Source organism: Oncorhynchus nerka, linkage group LG27 (assembly GCF_034236695.1).
Source record: "Oncorhynchus nerka isolate Pitt River linkage group LG27, Oner_Uvic_2.0, whole genome shotgun sequence".
NCBI classification, from domain to species: domain Eukaryota; kingdom Metazoa; phylum Chordata; class Actinopteri; order Salmoniformes; family Salmonidae; genus Oncorhynchus; species Oncorhynchus nerka.
In genome coordinates, this window is record NC_088422.1 from 89,910,437 (window position 1) to 89,931,338 (window position 20,902).

The window sequence follows — 20,902 nt, forward strand, 5'->3', positions numbered from 1 at the left end:
TACATCCTACTGCATATACCCCTGCCTCTATCCCTACATCCTACTGCATATACCCCTGCTGCATATATACCCCTGCCTCTATCCCTACTCCTACATATACCCCTGCCTATATCCCTACATCCTACTGCATATACCACTGCCTCTATCCCTACATCCTGCTCATATACCCCTGCTGCATATATACCCCTGCCTCTATCCCTACATCCTACTGCATATACCCCTGCCTCTATCCCTACATCCTACTGCATATACCCCTGCTGCATATATACCCCTGCCTCTATCCCTACATCCTACTGCATATACCCCTGCCTATATCCCTACATCCTACTGCATATACCCCTGCCTCTATCCCTACATCCTACTGCATATACCCCTGCCTCTATCCCTACATCCTACTGCATATACCCCTGCTGCATATATACCCCTGCCTCTATCCCTACATCCTACTGCATATACCCCTGCCTATATCCCTACATCCTACTGCATATACCACTGCCTCTATCCCTACATCCTGCTCATATACCCCTGCTGCATATATACCCCTGCCTCTATCCCTACATCCTACTGCATATACCCCTGCCTCTATCCCTACATCCTACTGCATATACCCCTGCTGCATATATACCCCTGCCTCTCTCCCTACATCCTACTGCATATACCACTGCCTCTATCCCTACATCCTACTGCATATATACCCCTGCCTCTATCCCTACATCCTACTGCATATATACCCCTGCCTCTATCGCTACATCCTACTGCATATACCCCTGCCTATATCCCTACATCCTACTGCATATACCCCTGCCTCTATCCCTACATCCTACTGCATATACCCCTGCCTCTATCCCTACATCCTACTGCATATACCCCTGCCTATATCCCTACATCCTACTGCATATACCACTGCCTCTATCCCTACATCCTACTGCATATACCCCTGCCTCTATCCCTACATCCTACTGCATATACCCCTGCCTCTATCCCTACATCCTACTGCATATACCCCTGCCTCTATCCCTACATCCTACTGCATATACCACTGCCTCTATCCCTACATCCTACTGCATATACTATCCCTACATCCCTGCTATCCCTGCATCCTACTGCATATACCCCTGCCTCTATCCCTACATCCTGCTGCATATACCCCTGCCTCTATCCCTACTGCATATACCCCTGCCTCTATCCCTATCCTACTGCATATCCCTACATCCTACTGCTGCATATATACCCCTGCCTCTATCCCTACATCCTACTCATATACCCCTGCCTCTATCCCTACATCCTACTGCATATACCACTGCCTCTATCCCTACATCCTGCTCATATACCCCTGCTGCATATATACCCCTGCCTCTATCCCTACATCCTACTGCATATACCCCTGCCTCTATCCCTACATCCTACTGCATATACCCCTGCTGCATATATACCCCTGCCTCTATCCCTACATCCTACTGCATATACCCCTGCCTATATCCCTACATCCTACTGCATATACCCCTGCCTCTATCCCTACATCCTACTGCATATACCCCTGCCTCTATCCCTACATCCTACTGCATATACCCCTGCTGCATATATACCCCTGCCTCTATCCCTACTGCATATACCCCTGCCTATATCCCTACATCCTACTGCATATACCACTGCCTCTATCCCTACATCCTGTTCATATACCACTGCTGCATATATACCCCTGCCTCTATCCCTACATCCTACTGCATATACCCCTGCCTCTATCCCTACATCCTACTGCATATACCCCTGCTGCATATATACCCCTGCCTCTATCCCTACATCCTACTGCATATACCCCTGCCTATATCCCTACATCCTACTGCATATACCACTGCCTCTATCCCTACATCCTACTGCATATATACCCCTGCCTCTATCCCTACATCCTACTGCATATATACCCCTGCCTCTATCGCTACATCCTACTGCATATACCCCTGCCTATATCCCTACATCCTACTGCATATACCCCTGCCTCTATCCCTACATCCTACTGCATATACCCCTGCCTCTATCCCTACATCCTGCTGCATATACCCCTGCCTCTATCCCTACATCCTACTGCATATACCCCTGCCTCTATCCCTACATCCTACTGCATATACCCCTGCCTCTATCCCTACATCCTACTGCATATACCCCTGCCTATATCCCTACATCCTACTGCATATACCACTGCCTCTATCCCTACATCCTACTGCATATATACCCCTGCCTCTATCCCTACATCCTACTGCATATACCCCTGCCTCTATCCCTACATCCTACTGCATATACCCCTGCCTATATCCCTACATCCTACTGCATATACCCCTGCCTCTATCCCTACATCCTACTGCATATACCCCTGCCTCTATCCCTACATCCTACTGCATATACCCCTGCCTCTATCCCTACATCCTACTGCATATACCCCTGCCTATATCCCTACATCCTACTGCATATACCCCTGCCTCTATCCCTACATCCTGGTCATGTTTCATCCCTCCACCCTGCCATGTCTTTGCCTCTACACTAGGAGTCCTGGAATAATCTGTGGTGAATGTGTGCGATTGTCTCTCAATGTGTGTCACTGTGAAGATATGCTCTTATTGGAGGAAAGAGAAAAAGGGTCTGACAAACAGCAGTGAACCCAGTTTGTGTGCACTTCTCTGATCATAGCAGCCCCCTGGTCCTACAGGTCAGTCTAGTCCTACTAGGAACCTAGAGTAGAACTGAATCCTACAGGTCAGTCCAGTCCTACTAGGAACCTAGAGTAGAACTGAATCCTACAGGTCGGTCCAGTCCTACTAGGAACCTAGAGTAGAAATTAATCCCACAGGTCAGTCCAGTCCTACTAGGAACCTAGAGTAGAACTGAATCCCACAGGTCAGTCCAGTCCTACTAGGAACCTAGAGTAGAACTGAATCCACAGGTCAGTCCAGTCCTACTAGGAACTTAGAGTAGAACTGAATCCACAGGTCAGTCCAGTCCTACTAGGAACCTAGAGTAGAACTGAATCCTACAGGTCAGTCCAGTCCTACTAGGGACCTAGAGTAGAACTGAATCCTACAGGTCAGTCCAGTCCTACTAGGGACCTAGAGTAGAAGTGAATCCCACAGGTCAGTCCAGTCCTACTAGGGACCCAGAGTAGAAGTGAATCCCACAGGTCAGTCCAGTCCTACTAGGAACCTAGAGTAGAACTGAGTCCTACAGGTCAGTCCAGTCCTACTAGGAACCTAGAGTAGAACTGAATCCCACAGGTCAGTCCAGTCCTACCAGGAACCTAGAATAGAACTGAATCCCACCACAACAGACTAAATCAAGGGCCTGTACAGAGGGCCCTCTGAACACCTATCATGGAGTATCAAGGATCAGAGAACATTTAGGACTATCACAACCACTCAACATCACACAGCCATATCCCCCAAACCAGCCATATCCTTCATTATCTCCCCATTTCATCCCTCCATTCCGGTGTGCATTCATCATAGGTAGGGATTAGGGTCTTAACATAATAAGATCACACGGCCAGTGACTGATATCAAGAGAGAGGCCACATGCAGCCACCTGGTTTTATCTGGCAGTCTCTGTCACCCATGGGGTGTGTGTGTTACATTACACAAGGAACTCGAATTGGGATTGAGAATGAGTTGGGACACACCACCAGAGACATCTGATAGGATCTCTACCCCCCGATCCCCCTGGCTGTGGGTCTAGGACAAACCCCACTAGGCTATCTCCTCCATAATACCCTGCCTGTGTCTTTGGGGTAGCTGTTGACATTCAGCTGGACATTAAACTCTAAATCTCTGTCTGTTAATCCAGGATTACACACCAAATATGTTCCTGGAAAAACAAAGAGTGGTAGCAACATCTGAGTGGAACCATCTGTGTCAGCTGGACTCCTACAGTCACATGGCTCCCAGAGCCGCCGGCCTCCTACAGTCACCCGCCGGGCTCCTACAGTCACCCGCCGCCCTCCTACAGTCACCCGCCGCCCTCCTACAGTCACCCGCCGCCCTCCTACAGTCACCCGCCGCCTCCTACAGTCACCCGCCGCCCTCCTACAGTCACCCGCCGGGCTCCTACAGTCACCCGCCGCCCTCCTACAGTCACCCGCCGCCCTCCTACAGTCACCCGCCGCCCTCCTACAGTCACCCGCCGCCCTCCTACAGTCACCCGCCGCCTCCTACAGTCACCCGCCGCCCTCCTACAGTCACCCGCCGCCTCCTACAGTCACCCGCCGCCCTCCTACAGTCACCCGCCGCCCTCCTACAGTCACCCGCCGCCCTCCTACAGTCACCCGCCGCCCTCCTACAGTCACCCGCCGCCCTCCTACAGTCACCCGCCGCCTCCTACAGTCACCCGCCAGGCTCCTACAGTCACCCGCCGCCCTCCTACAGTCACCCGCCGGGCTCACCATTCACCACGGATCACCCGCCGCCCCTCCTAAGTCACCCGTCACAGTCACCCGCCGCCCTCCTACAGGGCTCCTACATTCACCCGCCGCGCTCCTACAGTCACCCGCCGCCCTCCTACAGTCACCCGCCGCCCTCCTACAGTCACCCGCCGGGCTCCTACAGTCACCCGCCGCCCTCCTACAGTCACCCGCCGGGCTCCTACAGTCACCCGCCGCCCTCCTACAGTCACCCGCCGGGCTCCTACATTCACCCGTCGCGCTCCTACAGTCACCCGCCGCCCTCCTACAGTCACCCGCCGCCCTCCTACAGTCACCCGCCGCCCTCCTACAGTCACATGGCTCCCAGCGACAGCGGGCGCGCAATTACAGGGGATCCCAAATCCACCAGTGAATAGAAAAGCCCCATTGGGTGTCTTTTACCTCTATGATCACTGACTGGGGGACAACATTCAGACAATAGTTCAGGAATCACAAGCAGCAGAATTTACATACAACTTAATTAAATTTGTCAACTGTATGACTGGATACAAGAGTCAACATGGAGCACAGTGTGACACTAAAAACAATCATACAACCAAAACTAAGCCTAAATAGACCAAGGCCTATATCGTCATTACCAGTCAGTAAGAAGGGGGCTTCTAACAGAGGGAATAGGGATATCAGAACCAGAACCATTTAGCAGACGGTCTTCTGCAGAGCGACTTACAGTAGTGAGTACATAATACATTTTCCTACTGGTCCCCCATGGGAATCGAACCCACAACCCTGTCGTTGCAAGCGCTATGCTCTACCACCTGATCCACAAGGGACTGCAGTAGGTTCCTCATTGGAATCACCGCCCCTGGTCTCCAAAGGTTGTTTTATATAAAAGTCTGTAATGTCTATGTTAATGTTTTAAATGTATGTCAATTGTAAATTATTTTTGTGTGTAATGTATTTTTCGTTAGTCCTATGTGTCAGACCCCAGGAAGACTAGCTGTCTCTAATGGGGATCTAATAAAATCAGAGAAAAAGGTTTCACTCTACGAAGGCAGTCATTATCAAACATGACCAGTCTATTAGGAGCACAAAGGGAGTCCCAATTCAAACAGTCTACAAGGCCCTTGCTCTCTTTACAAGCCTACATTAGGAAAACATGGGCTGAAAGAGGGCTGGGCCACTGGAGGGCTAAGAGGCTTACAGACCCCATGTCAGAGATGGTGCTTCTCCCTGTGGACCCCAGATGGGGAGGGAATGAATCCCACCTCTGATGTCCCCTCTCTGGGCAGCAGAAGGCAGTGGAAGGGTGGGTGCTAAAGCTCGATTTGATCTTAATGTGAGTTTTAAAGGGGGACTGACCAGGGATCTGTGTGCAACTATCAGCACAATCAGAGCTAATCCTACTGTTTTAGAAACAGACACCTGTCTGGGACCGAGAGTGACAGATGCAAAACAAGTCACAGCCTTACAATGTAGCCATCTAGCCCCCCTCTCCCCTGTTCCTGAACACAGAGATGATTGAACAGACTGATCTCCACATTGCTCTTTTCATTGTTGCTAGCAGCAACCCAGCCGCCAAACAGCTGAGCAGGGTGCCTATTTGAGGAGTCAGAGGCTTAGAGCCAGCAATCAATGGGTCAGCCCAGAGCAAATAACAGTCTAGTGATATGAATACGACTGCTTTGAATTGAAACGGACGTGTCTGGGGCTGCTGGGCCCATGTCCCCATACAATGACACGGAATAGAATACTGGTGACTAATCTTTATTGTATTGGCCGCTGGGCCGGTGTTGAGAGAGTGGACTGATCTTATCGGGGTCTTGTATTGCTTTCACAATTAGGTCAGTGTTCATGCCAATGACTCAGACACCTCAACAGAGCACACCCCCCCTCGCCACCAGCTAACGTCCCCCCCCACCCATCATGTCAGAAGAATAGGTCTATGCGTATCAGGCCTTATTGTGAGCTGGACATGTACTGTATTTATAGACGTATGATTTGCAATATAGCCTAAACATTCACTAATATAGAACTAGTCATTATAAATGATTCACTCGGCAGCTGTTGAAAATTCAAAGAAAGCCAAAAATATAGACATTTTGAAAAAATTGCTATTGGAAAAAAGTCAAAAAATACAACGGCCTGAAGAAAAACCCTAGCCCCACTAATTGTCCATGTACCCTAAGAACATTTCTTTCCTTTCAACGCTACTCAAACAAACATGGAGTACATTGATGGAGATCTGACTTCCCCTCTAGTCACAGACCATTCTATTCCCTCTCCCAGTGACACACAGCTAGCGCTATAGCGGAATAAGACTGGAGAAACCAGAACAATATACAGCGGAAGAGGCTGACATGTTATGACTGCCTGCATTATATGGCCCAATCAGATACACTGATGGATAAAACTGATATAATATAAATAATACACAGGGACGGATGACATTCAAAAAGGAGGGAAAGATGTTATTTTAGAAATACTGGCAGTCATGTTGATACTACTGCCACACATTGACCTGTAAGGCCACATACAGTAGGCCACATACAGTAGGCCACATACAGTAGGCCACATACAGTAGGCCCCGGGGTGAAATTGGGAATTTAGACGTGGTGGAATTATTCACTTCAAAATGGGTTGATTTATGCCTCCCGGGTGGAGCAGCGGTCTAAGGCAATGCATCGCAGTGCTAGAGGCATCACTACAGACACGGGTTCGATTCCGGGCTGTATCACAACCGGCCGTGATCAGGAGTCCCATAGGGCGGCGCACAATTGGCCCAGTGTCGTCCGGATTAGGGGAGGGTTTGGCCGGAGTGGGGCTTCACTTGGCTCATCGCGCTCTAGCGACTCCTTATGGCGGGCCGGGTGCCTGCAGGCTGACCTCGGTCGTCAGTTGAACTGTGTTTCCTCCGACACATTGGTGCGGCTGGCGGGCGGGTGTTAGGTAGCGCAGTTTGGCAGGTCATGTTTTGGAGGACACATGGCTCGACCTTCGCTTCCCGAGCCCGGTGGGGAGTTGCAGCGATGAAACAAGATAAAAAGGGGATAAAATAATAATAAGAAGAAGAATTGACTTTCCCACTGACATTGTCCTCTCCTACAATTCAATAGTGATGAAACTTGACACTATATCCTAACCCCTGGTAATACCCTTATTATTATACATTAAACAGTCAATTATTTGATCGTTTTCATTTTTAGATGTCTCTTAGATCCAGCCTACCTCTTGTGGGTCTTGCACAATGCCCTGTGTTGTCAGTAGAAGGCCTGGCTATATTCCCCGGGTCTCCTGTCAGCCCATGTTTACCTCAAAGCGCTGTCACAACAACAGGACTGCCTCTGCTAAGAGCATTTTGTAAAGTGAGCAGTTGGGCCATCACTTCTAGTCTAGAGCATAACAGCATCCTTACTGAGCTGTATGTCTCTCTCATCTTAACCCACCACACATACAGCTCCCTATGAGAGGCACGCCTCTTCTCTTGCAGTGCTCATAGAGCGCTCTGGAGTAGGATGAAGTTTCCCATAGACACTGGTCTAAAGTTTTACGGTTTCCCTCATAATGGGTATGGTTACGATTTGGGAAGGTTAACTGATCCCAGAACGGTGTCTAAGGACAAATTCTACCAGGAGCTACTGTACCTCTGTTTTATAGTATTGGGTCTGTGTGAAAGGGAAAGTTAGCTGAGACTCCGTCTGTATTCCCTCTGCAAGGGGTCAGACCCTGACCTCTAATCTGATGATTAGAGCAACATGTTTGCAACATGCATTTGGCTGATGTCATAACAGATATGATAAAACATAGATCTAAATCTTTGTTAGGCTGGATCAGGACTCTCCAACACTGTTCCCGGAGAGCTACCCTCCTGTAGGTTTTAACTCCAACACTGTTCCCGGAGAGCTACCCTCCTGTAGGTTTTAACTCCAACACTGTTCCCGGAGAGCTACCCTCCTGTGGGTTTTTGTTTCAACCCCAGTTGCAACTAACCTGGTTTATTAAGCAGCCAACTATTAGAATCAGTTGGCTAAATTAGGGTTGGAGCGAAAACCTACAGGACGGAGTTCTCCCGAAACAGGGTTGGAGAACCCTGGGCTATTTGCAATATTTATGCAAATCAAATATTATAGATCTATAAAAGCCTACGTTTGAAGGTCATAGTCTGCTACTTTCTAGTCTCGAATAGTCTACATGTGTGTCATTTGAAAGCTAAGTGTCTATCCACATTGCAGACCAATGACCGTATTCACTAGAATGCAAAATGGGCTGGCAGGCTGGGATATTGTATTTCAAATACATTAGTGTAACCCTAATCTAAAGATAAACAAAGCTGTAATCGTTTTGTAAGGTTGAAGACTGGGCAAAACAAAGGCAACTCACAAACAGAACCCCATCTGCATGTTCGAGTTTCCTAACCATCAGTTTGTTGTAAATCAGAGTTATGTCTTTATTTCACAGAATCGCAGCTTCCTATTCAGCAAAATACGTTCACTAAATGGTAATAGACATTTAAAACATGTCAACTCACCGCTATCCAGCGCCGACAGCTACGGAAGCTGCCCTCACACAGACACGCTACCTAACAACTGCTTCTGTGATTGGTAGCGACTGAGCAATCCCAGCTCTGATTGGGTTGATGTAATTCAAAACATCAACATTCGTCACCACGGGGGAAAAAGCATGGCGGCCCCCAAGATGAGCGTGGGTAAACCCACCGTGGACCGTTTACCGTGCAATACCACCAGTTTTCAGAAGAAATCACGAAGCAAACTAGTTTCAATACCTGGCACAAGACCTTCGATTCAAAACGGGCAACTTATTGTTTCGACTGGTGTCACATCTCTCGACTACGTGATTGGTCAGTTTGCCACGAATGTGTCGACAGCTAGCTAACGCGAGTTTTGCTTTTTCTGATTGATTAAACTATCTAACAATAATAATTGTTTTAATTGAGTTAGTTTTAAAGGAATGTTGTCACTATTCAACTGCATGTCTTCAACCACTGAGTCGCATGAAGGGAGCCGGCTAGCTTCACGTTATTTACTATAACATTCATGTAACGTCAACAATAATTCGTGTGCCCCATTTGAAACAACCGGCACACCTTCACGCCATAGTAATGTTTGTCAGCTGGCTCTGGAGTATTTGTCAGTCATGGTACTGGGCACTCGTAACTTGTTTGCAGGTTTTTGTTCCAGTCCAACACTTATTCAACAATGAGCTTGATTAGTTAGAGCTGGATCAAAAGCCTGCTCTCTCTGTGGGACCACAGAGCAAGCAGTCATTTTGGCTTTTTAACGCCTACATATGAAACAGTTAACAGGCCTATGTAAGGACAAAATGTAAAATATGCAAATATTAGTTCTCTATATTTGACAAAACATATTTTAACAATCAGTCCTCCAAAGAACCATTCTATGGATGAAATGTGAAAATCCCCCCAAATCACGGTCCCCCCTGCTTTCTTGAGGAATCACCTTGCATGTCAGGTCTATGCTACACTTGGTTATCTGTAAATTATATGGTGTTGTCAAAAATCGACCTATTTGTAATATTTTTTAATTCTTGAAATAGGTGGTGGTTTAGCAGTTGGAACCCTTCTACTCATAGGTAAGTCTAATTCTACATTTTCCATTGTACATTTAGACCATTTATGAGTAGAGGTACTAATGTACCCGGTCCAAGATGTACTAGCCTAGGTAACCTACTCATTTTAATATCCAATAACCTTATGTTCAGACATAAACTGACAGCCAAAACAGACAAATACTCTATCTAAACGGGAATCGATTCTCAATTGCGATACTGTTCTATAAGGCATTCTAGGGCGTCCCTCTTCCGTTACACACTGGTGATTGGAGATGCTAGATAGCTAATTTGAACAGGTGTTCGCCTCTCTCTTCCGTAAACAAGCCGTAACATGAACATTTTAATCGTGTTAAAAAGGTGTATAGTAATTTAATCTTTCTCAATGATATGAAAGTAAAGTTCCGAAAGTTTCCAAAACATTGTAAAGTTCCAAGAGTCCAAGCTAAGAGTATTAATGTGTAGACAGAGCGTCGGGGCTGTTATACACATTGGCCGCGCTGTCGTCAATGTTTCGAATGAGAACCCAGGGATTATTGCAGTCACTATCTCCACCTGAAAGTACCCGAGACTGGTGTAAGGCAATGCTATGGCATTAGATTGTCCTTATCACTTAGATGACCTTTCACCTGTGCTTCTCACTTGCTTTAGTGGGTTTAGCAGAGGGCACTGCTTGTTTTTGACCAACAAGCAGAAAGCTGTTTTGCCTGACACCTGCCATCCAAGTCCCTTAAAACAATACACCCTTGTAGATAAGTTGTTGATAACCGGTAGATAAGTTGTGTTCCTTCCGATCACCCAGAAAGCGAATGATCTGGCCCTCATTGGTTGAGGTGTGTGTAACCTAGCCTGGCAGTCAGATGTGTTTGTTCTTTAGCCCCCCCCATCATGTTTGGCATGACAAACAGTAGTGTAATGGAGAAAAAAAAAAAACATTTTAGAGCAATTTCGGGTGGTGTATATAATATTACTGGTATATAATATTACTGGTCTCGGGCTCCCTAGGTGTATATAATATCACTGGTCTCGGGCTCCCTAGGTGAATATAATATCACTGGTCTCGGGCTCCCTAGGTGAATATAATATCACTGGTCTCGGGCTCCCTAGGTGTATATAATATCACTGGTCTCGGGCTCCCTAGGTGTATATAATATTACTGGTCTCTGGCTCCCTAGGTGTATATAATATCACTGGTCTCGGGCTCCCTAGGTGTATATCATATCACTGGTCTCGGGCTCCCTAGGTGTATATAATATTACTGGTCTCTGGCTCCCTAGGTGTATATAATATCACTGGTCTCGGGCTCCCTAGGTGTATATAATATTACTGGTCTCTGGCTCCCTAGGTGTATATAATATTACTGGTCTTGGGCTCCCTAGGTGTATATAATATTACTGGTCTTGGGCTCCCTAGGTGTATATAATATTACTGGTCTCGGGCTCCCTAGGTGAATATAATATCACTGGTCTTGGGCTCCGTAGGTGTATATAATATTACTGGTCTCGGGCTCCCTAGGTGTATATAATATTACTGGTCTCGGGCTCCCTAGGTGTATATAATATTACTGTCTCGGGTTCCCTAGGTGTATATAATATCACTGGTCTCGGGCTCCCTAGGTGTCTATAATATTACTGGTCTCGGGCTCCCTAGGTGTTTATAATATTACTGGTCTCGGGCTCCCTAGTTGTATATAATATCACTGGTCTCGGGCTCCCTAGGTGTATATAATATTACTGGTCTCGGGCTCCCTGGGTGAATATAATATCACTGGTCTCGGGCTCCCTAGGTGTTTATAATATCACTGGTCTCGGGCTCCCTAGGTGTATATAATATTACTGGTCTCGGGCTCCCTAGGTGTATATAATATCACTGGTCTCGGGCTCCCTAGGTGTATATAATATTACTGGTCTCGGGCTCCCTGGGTGAATATAATATTACTGGTCTCGGGCTCCCTAGGTGAATATAATATCACTGGTCTCGGGCTCCCTAGGTGTATATAATATGGTCTCGGGCTCACTGGTCTCCCTAGGTGAATATAATATTACTGGTCTTGGGCTCCCTAGGTGTATATAATATCACTGGTCTCGGGCTCCCTAGGTGTATATAATATCACTGGTCTCGGGCTCCCTAGGTGTATATAATATTACTGGTCTCGGGCTCCCTAGGTGTATATAATATCACTGGTCTCGGGCTCCCTAGGTGTATATAATATTACTGGTCTCGGGCTCCCTGGGTGAATATAATATTACTGGTCTCGGGCTCCCTAGGTGAATATAATATCACTGGTCTCGGGCTCCCTAGGTGTATATAATATCACTGGTCTCGGGCTCCCTAGGTGAATATAATATTACTGGTCTTGGGCTCCCTAGGTGTATATAATATCACTGGTCTCGGGCTCCCTAGGTGTATATAATATCACTGGTCTCGGGCTCCCTAGGTGAATATAATATTACTGGTCTCGGGCTCCCTAGGTGTATATAATATCACTGGTCTCGGGCTCCCTAGGTGTTTATAATATCACTGGTCTCGGGCTCCCTAGGTGTATATAATATTACTGGTCTCGGGCTCCCTAGGTGTATATAATATCACTGGTCTCGGGCTCCCTAGGTGTTTATAATATCACTGGTCTCGGGCTCCCTAGGTGTATATAATATTACTGGTCTCGGGCTCCCTAGGTGTATATAATATCACTGGTCTCGGGCTCCCTAGGTGTATATAATATCACTGGTCTCGGGCTCCCTAGGTGTATATAATATTACTGGTCTCGGGCTCCCTAGGTGTATATAATATTACTGGTCTCGGGCTCCCTAGGTGTATATAATATTACTGGTCTCGGGCTCCCTAGGTGAATATAATATCACTGGTCTCGGGCTCCCTAGGTGTATATAATATTACTGGTCTCGGGCTCCCTGGGTGAATATAATATCACTGGTCTCGGGCTCCCTAGGTGTTTATAATATCACTGGTCTCGGGCTCCCTAGGTGTATATAATATCACTGGTCTCGGGCTCCCTAGGTGAATATAATATCACTGGTCTCGGGCTCCCTAGGTGTATATAATATTACTGGTCTCGGGCTCCCTAGGTGAATATAATATCACTGGTCTCGGGCTCCCTAGGTGTATATAATATTACTGGTCTCGGGCTCCCTAGGTGTATATAATATCACTGGTCTCGGGCTCCCTAGGTGTATATAATATTACTGGTCTCGGGCTCCCTAGGTGTATACAGTTGAAGTCAGAAGTTTACATACCCCTTAGCCAAATACATTTAAACTCAGTTTTTCCCAATTCCTGACATTTAATCCAAGTAAAAATTTAATGTTTTAGGTGAGTTAGGATCACCACTTTATTTTAGGAATCTGAAATGTCAGAATAATAGTAGAGTGATTTATTTAAGCTTTATTTATTTATTTAATCAGATTTCCAGTGGGTCAGAAGTTTACATATACTCAATTAGTATTTGGTAGCATTGTCTTTAAATTTAACTTGGGTCAAACATTTCAGGTAGCCTTCCACAAGCTTCCCACAATAAGTTGGTTGAATTTTGGCCCATTCCTCCTGACAGAGCTGGTGTAACTGAGTCAGGTTTGTAGGCTTCCTTGCTCGCACACGATTTTTCAGTTCTGCCCACAAATGTTCTATAGGATTGAGGTCAGGGCTTTGTGATGGCCACTCCAATACCTTGACTTTGTTGTCCTTAAGCCATTTTGCCACAACTTTGGAAGTATGCTTGGGGTCATTGTCCATTTGGAAGACCCATTTGCGACCATGCTTTAACTTCCTGACTGATGTCTTGAGATGTTTCTTCAATATATCCACATAATTTCCCTACCTCATGAAGCCATCTATTTTGTGAAGTGCACCAGTCCCTCCTGCAGCAAAGCACCCCACAACATTATGCTGCCACCCCCGTGCTTCACGGTTGGGATGTTGTTCTTCTGCTTGCCTCCCCCTTTTCCCTTCAAACATAACAATGGTCATTATGGCCAAATGGTTCTATTTTTGTTTCATCAGACCAGAGGACATTTCTCCAAAAAGTACGATCTTTGTCCCCATGTGCAGTTGCAAACCATAGTCTGGCTTTTTAATGGCGGTTTTGGAGCAGTGACTCCTTCCTTGCTGAGCGGCCTTTCAGGTTATGTCGCAGCCTCTGCCAGCTAGCCTACTTCAGCAGTACTGTATCATTTTAATCATTTTAGTCAATAAGATTCTTGCTACGTAAGCTTAACTCTCTGAACACTCGTGACGTGTAGTCCACTTGTCATTCCAATCTACTTTGCATTAGCGTAGCCTCTTGTGTAGCCTGTCAACTATGTGTCTGTCTATCCCTGTTCTCTCCTCTCTGCACAGACCATACAAACGCTCCACACCGCGTGGCCGCGGCCACCCTAATCTGGTGGTCCCAGCGCGCACGACCCACGTGGAGTTCCAGGTCTCCGGTAGCCTCTGGAACTGCCGATCTGCGGCCAACAAGGCAGAGTTCATCTCCGCCTATGTCTCCCTCCAGTCCCTCGACTTCTTGGCACTGACGGAAACATGGATCACCACAGACAACACTGCTACTCCTACTGCTCTCTCTTCGTCTGCCCACGTGTTCTCGCACACCCGAGAGCTTCTGGTCAGCGGGGTGGTGGCACCGGGATCCTCATCTCTCCCAAGTGGTCATTCTCTCTTTCTCCCCTTACCCATCTGTCTATCGCCTCCTTTGAATTCCATGCTGTCACAGTTACCAGCCCTTTCAAGCTTAACATCCTTATCATTTATCGCCCTCCAGGTTCCCTCGGAGAGTTCATCAATGAGCTTGATGCCTTGATAAGCTCCTTTCCTGAGGACGGCTCACCTCTCACAGTTCTGGGCGACTTTAACCTCCCCACGCCTACCTTTGACTCATTCCTCTCTGCCTCCTTCTTTCCACTCCTCTCCTCTTTTGACCTCACCCTCTCACCTTCCCCCTACTCACAAGGCAGGAAATACGCTCGACCTCATCTTTACTAGATGCTGTTCTTCCACTAACCTCGTTGCAACTCCCCTCCAAGTCTCCGACCACTACCTTGTATCCTTTTCCCTCTCGCTCTCATCCAACACTTCCCACACTGCCCCTACTCGGATGGTATCGCGCCGTCCCAACCTTCGCTCTCTCTCCCCCGCTACTCTCTCCTCTTCCATCCTATCATCTCTTCCCTCTGCTCAAACCTTCTCCAACCTATCTCCTGATTCTGCCTCCTCAACCCTCCTCTCCTCCCTTTCTGCATCCTTTGACTCTCTATGTCCCCTATCCTCCAGGCCGGCTCGGTCCTCCCCTCCCGCTCCGTGGCTCGACGACTCATTGCGAGCTCACAGAACAGGGCTCCGGGCAGCCGAGCGGAAATGGAGGAAAACTCGCCTCCCTGCGGACCTGACATCCTTTCACTCCCTCCTCTCTACATTTTCCTCCTCTCTCTCTGCTGCTAAAGCCACTTTCTACCACTCTAAATTCCAAGCATCTGCCTCTAACCCTAGGAAGCTCTTTGCAACCTTCTCCTCCCTCCTGAATCCTCCTCCCCCTCCCCCCTCCTCCCTCTCTGCAGATGACTTCGTCAACCATTTTGAAAAGAAGGTCGACGACATCCGATCCTCGTTTGCTAAGTCAAACGACACCGCTGGTTCTGCTCACACTGCCCTACCCTGTGCTCTGACCTCTTTCTCCCCTCTCTCTCCAGATGAAATCTCGCGTCTTGTGACGGCCGGCCGCCCTACAACCTGCCCGCTTGACCCTATCCCCTCCTCTCTTCTCCAGACCATTTCCGGAGACCTCCTCCCTTACCTCACCTCGCTCATCAACTCATCCCTGACCGCTGGCTACGTCCCTTCCGTCTTCAAGAGAGCGAGAGTTGCACCCCTTCTGAAAAAACCTACACTCGATCCCTCCGATGTCAACAACTACAGACCAGTATCCCTTCTTTCTTTTCTCTCCAAAACTCTTGAACGTGCCGTCCTTGGCCAGCTCTCCCGCTATCTCTCTCAGAATGACCTTCTTGATCCAAATCAGTCAGGTTTCAAGACTAGTCATTCAACTGAGACTGCTCTTCTCTGTATCACGGAGGCGCTCCGCACTGCTAAAGCTAACTCTCTCTCCTCTGCTCATCCTTCTAGACCTATCGGCTGCCTTCGATACTGTGAACCATCAGATCCTCCTCTCCACCCTCTCCGAGTTGGGCATCTCCGGCGCGGCCCACGCTTGGATTGCGTCCTACCTGACAGGTCGCTCCTACCAGGTGGCGTGGCGAGAATCCGTCTCCACACCACGTGCTCTCACCACTGGTGTCCCCCAGGGCTCTGTTCTAGGCCCTCTCCTATTCTCGCTATACACCAAGTCACTTGGCTCTGTCATAACCTCACATGGTCTCTCCTATCATTGCTATGCAGACGACACACAATTAATCTTCTCCTTTCCCCTTCTGATGACCAGGTGGCGAATCGCATCTCTGCATGTCTGGCAGACATATCCGTGTGGATGACGGATCACCACCTCAAGCTGAACCTCGGCAAGACGGAGCTGCTCTTCCTCCCGGGAAGGACTGCCCGTTCCATGATCTCGCCATCACGGTTGACAACTCCATTGTGTCCTCCTCCCAGAGCGCTAAGAACCTTGGCGTGATCCTGGACAACACCCTGTCGTTCTCAACTAACATCAAGGCGGTGGCCCGTTCCTGTAGGTTCATGCTCTACAACATCCGCAGAGTACGACCCTGCCTCACACAGGAAGCGGCGCAGGTCCTAATCCAGGCACTTGTCATCTCCCGTCTGGATTACTGCAACTCGCTGTTGGCTGGGCTCCCTGCCTGTGCCATTAAACCCCTACAACTCATCCAGAACGCCGCAGCCCGTCTGGTGTTCAACCTTCCCAAGTTCTCTCCGTCACCCCGCTCCTCCGCTCCCTCCACTGGCTTCCAGTTGAAGCTCGCATCCGCTACAAGACCATGGTGCTTGCCTACGGAGCTGTGAGGGGAACGGCACCTCAGTACCTCCAGGCTCTGATCAGGCCCTACACCCAAACAAGGGCACTGCGTTCATCCACCTCTGGCCTGCTCGCCTCCCTACCACTGAGGAAGTACAGTTCCCGCTCAGCCCAGTCAAAACTGTTCGCTGCTCTGGCCCCCCAATGGTGGAACAAACTCCCTCACGACGCCAGGACAGCGGAGTCAATCACCACCTTCCGGAGACACCTGAAACCCCACCTCTTTAAGGAATACCTAGGATAGGATAAAGTAATCCCTCTCACCCCCCCTCCCCCTGAAAAGATTTAGATGCACTACTGTTCCACTGGAGGTCATAAGGTGAATGCACCAATTTGTAAGTCGCTCTGGATAAGAGCGTCTGCTAAATGACTTAAATGTAAATGTAAATGTCGATATAGGATATAGATACTTTTGTACCTGTTTCCTCCAGCATCTTCACAAGGTCCTTTGCTGTTCTGGGATTGATTTGCACTTTTCACACCAAAGTACGTTCATCTCTAGGAGACAGAATGTGTCTCCTTCTTGTGACGGCTGCGTGGTCCCATGGTGTTTATACTTGCATACTATTGTTTGTACAGATGAACGTGATACCTTCAGGCATTTGTAAATTGCTCCCAAGGATGAATCAAACTTGTGGAGTTCTACAATTTATTTTCTGAGGTCTTGGCTGATTTCTTTTGATTTTCCCATGATGTCAAGCAGGCCTTGAAATACATCCACAGGTACACCTCCAATTGACTCAAATGATGTAAATTACCCTATCAAAAGCTTCTAAAGCCATGACATCATTTTCTGGAATTTTCCAAGCTGTTTAAAGGCACAGTCAACTTAGTGTATGTAAACTTCTGACCCACTGGAATTTTGGTACAGTGAATTATAAGTGAAATAATCTGTCTGTAAACAATTGTTGGAAAAATTGCTTGTGTCACGCACAAAGTAGATGTCCTAACCGACTTGCCAAAATTTTTGTTTGTTAACAAGAAATTTGTGGAGTGGTTGAAAAACGAGTTTTAATGACTCCAACCTAAGTGTATGTAAACTTCTGACTTCAACTGTATAATATTACTTATCTCAGGCTTCCATAAGCTTTGGTATGAAATAATAACAATCATGGAGATGGACTAATGAGCAGCTGGTTCCAGTCCCAGGTAGACAAACTGCCACTCTGCCGTAGAGCAAGCCACTGACCCTGACTTCATCTGGCTTTACCCCAGCTGCATTCATGGAAGCTGTGTTCAATTCAAAGCCATGTTGGTTGATTGGGATAAGAGAGTTTTCTGCTGTATGTGTTATTATTATCAAGCATTACAGGCTGTACAGTATTTTTGCTCGCTGGTGAGGTGAAGTAGCCTGGCTGGTATCTCCTTGAAGCTGTCATTTGTATGTGTCAACTGATATTAGGCATATATTGCCTTGCCCTTCAATTTATCCCCCCAAATCGATGCGTGAGGCAGTGATTACAGTAGGTGTCCTGGAGGGTGGGTAGTTTGCCCCCGGTAATGTGTTGGGCAGACCGAGGCTCTGAGGCTCTGTTGCGCCTTCTTCACCACACCTTTGTTTTGTTGGTGTTGAGTGAGTGGTTGTTTTCCAGACACAACACTCCCAGAGCCCTCATCTCCTCTCGTAGGCTGTCTCGTCATCGTTGGTAATCAAGCCTACTACTGTTGTGTCATCTGCCAACTTGATGATTGATTTGGAGGCGTGCTTGTCCACGCAGTCATGGGTGAACAGGGAGTACAGGAAGGGGCTGAGCACACACCCTTGTGTGATCCCAGTGTTGAGGATCACCACCTGGGGGCAGCCTGTCAGGAAGTCCAGGACCCAATTGCACGGGACAGGGTTCAGACCCAGTGCCTCAAACTTAATGATGAGCTTGGTGGGTACTATGGTGTTGAATGCTGAGCGATTGCCAATAAACAATATTCTTACATAGGTATTCCTCTTGTCCAGATGGGATAGAGCAGTGTGCAGAGTGATGGTGATTGCATTGTCTGTGGATCTATTGGGGCGGTAACCCAATTGAAGTGGGTATAGGGTGGCAGGTAAGGTAGAGGTGACATGATACTTGACTAGTCTCTCAAAGCACTTCATGATGACAGAGGTGAGTGCTACGGGGCGATATTTATTAAGTTCAGTTACCTTTGCCTTCTTGGGTACAGGAACAATGGTGGCCATCTTGAAGCATGTGGGGACAGCAGACTGGGATAGGGAGAAATTGAATATGCCTGTAAACACACCAGCCAGCTGGTATGCGCATGCTCTGAGGATGCATCTAGGGATGCTGTCTGGTCCGGCAGCCTTGCGAGGGTTAACACATTTAAATGTTTTACCCACGTCGGCCACAGAGGAGGAGAGCCCACAGTCCATGGTAGTGGGCCGCGTCGGTGGCACTGTGTTATCCTCAAAGCGTGTCCCTGCCAGTCCCTGCCACATGCATCTCGTGTCTGAGCCATTGAATTGCGACTCCACTTTATCTCTATACTGACGTTTAGCTTGTTTGATTTCCCTGCGGAGTGAATAACTACACTGTTTATATTCTGCCATATAACCAGGCGCCTTGCCTGGTGGTTCACGTTTTCAGTTTCGCAAGAATGCTACCATCTGTCCACGGTTTCTGGTTAGGGTAGGTTTTAATAGTCACCGTGGGTACTACATCTCCTATAAACTTCCTTATGAACTCAGTCACCGTATCTGTGTATGCGTCTAGATTATTTTCGCAAGCTACCTGGAACATATCAGAGTGCACTTGATCAAAACAATCCTGAAGCGTGGCTAACCATCTCCACCCCCCCTCCCCCACCATCTCCACCATTTCCACCCCCTTCAGCTACATGAGACAGGGCCATTCCATCTTCCCTTTACAGTCCCATGTCAAAATGAGCAAAAAAAAGAGCAAAAATAAAGGAAAACCTGTTGAGACAAAAAGTAATTCCCCCTCTGACTGTTCAGAGAGTGACTGATCTGTCGTGGGGTCCTGTGGTCACAACCCACCAAGAGGTGACTCTACTACTTCAACCCTCCACCCCGCCCCCCCGTCACTCCCCACTCTCTCTCCTCTTTTCTCAACCCCCTCCTCCTCAGCAGCCTAATGACTCCCTCAGGTTCTATTTGGAAGGGCTCCCATAGAAAGGCAGGGCACAATGGGCCTCATCTGGAGAGGGCCCATCTGGGAGGCTTTGTGGGCCCTGCTGAAAGCCACAAAGGTCCTGCTGACCTAGAAAGCCATCAATAAGAGGACAGGGAGCCCCACCGACGACAAATTGAAGAGGCAGGGAATTTCCTGGGCCATCCCGGGAGCTGTCCCATCATGGGTGAGGAATGAGGAGACAGGCCAGGAATGTCTGGGAGGGAAGTACATTCCCCAGGTGTTCCTGGATGGCTCTGTGTTATTCCCGAGCTGTCGGATGTGATGTCAGCTGTATGGCTGTCACCTTTAACTGTCACTGTCCTTTGTGTGTGTGCGCCCACTGTCTGCCATTGTGTGTAGAGGCCAGAGACTGCTTTACAAAATGGTGGTTTGTGGCTGTGACAAGAAGCAGCAGTGGCATGCTGGGTAGTGGTATGTGGGGTTGTAGAATAAGGAAGTAGGAAGTGGGCCTATGTTGTGGTTGGGTGGTGGGTGCTTTGTGGTCTGAGGTAGCCATCTGTGGTAGAATGTGTCCCTCACTCACTAGTCACTAGTCCTCACTGTCACTCAGGACTTCAATACAGACGTAAATTAGACCAGAATGCAATGCAAGCTCTTCCAAGTGTTAGCCTCTTGTCCTGAAGCTGCAAACACAGCTCTGGGAGTTCCACTAGAATTAGGCCTCTGGTGTCTCACTGTTGTGTTGTGTTTGACATTTAGACTGCACGGCTTTTTGGATGTAAATGTCACCTGATGCCTTTTTCTACACACCTAAACCAGCGTTCACTTCTG

The 20,902-nt window shown here is 48.0% G+C and overlaps 2 protein-coding genes across 2 annotated transcripts in view; one reads left to right on the forward strand and one right to left on the reverse strand.

Annotated features, from left to right (window-relative positions):
* immp1l (inner mitochondrial membrane peptidase subunit 1) overlaps window positions 1-9,028 on the reverse strand; it is a 41,149-nt gene extending 32,121 nt beyond the window's left edge. The window contains exon 1 of the mRNA XM_065012264.1: window positions 8,928-9,028. The gene's annotated coding sequence lies outside the window, so the exon portion shown is untranslated. The remainder of the gene's footprint in view (window positions 1-8,927) is intronic.
* A 17-nt stretch (window positions 9,029-9,045) lies between these two features.
* Window positions 9,046-20,902, forward strand: part of elp4 (elongator acetyltransferase complex subunit 4) — a 129,098-nt gene continuing 117,241 nt past the window's right edge. The window contains exons 1-2 of the mRNA XM_065012263.1: window positions 9,046-9,257; window positions 9,974-10,009. Of these exons, the coding sequence (XP_064868335.1) occupies window positions 9,080-9,257; window positions 9,974-10,009 (214 nt within the window). The 5' untranslated portion in view covers window positions 9,046-9,079. The remainder of the gene's footprint in view (window positions 9,258-9,973; window positions 10,010-20,902) is intronic.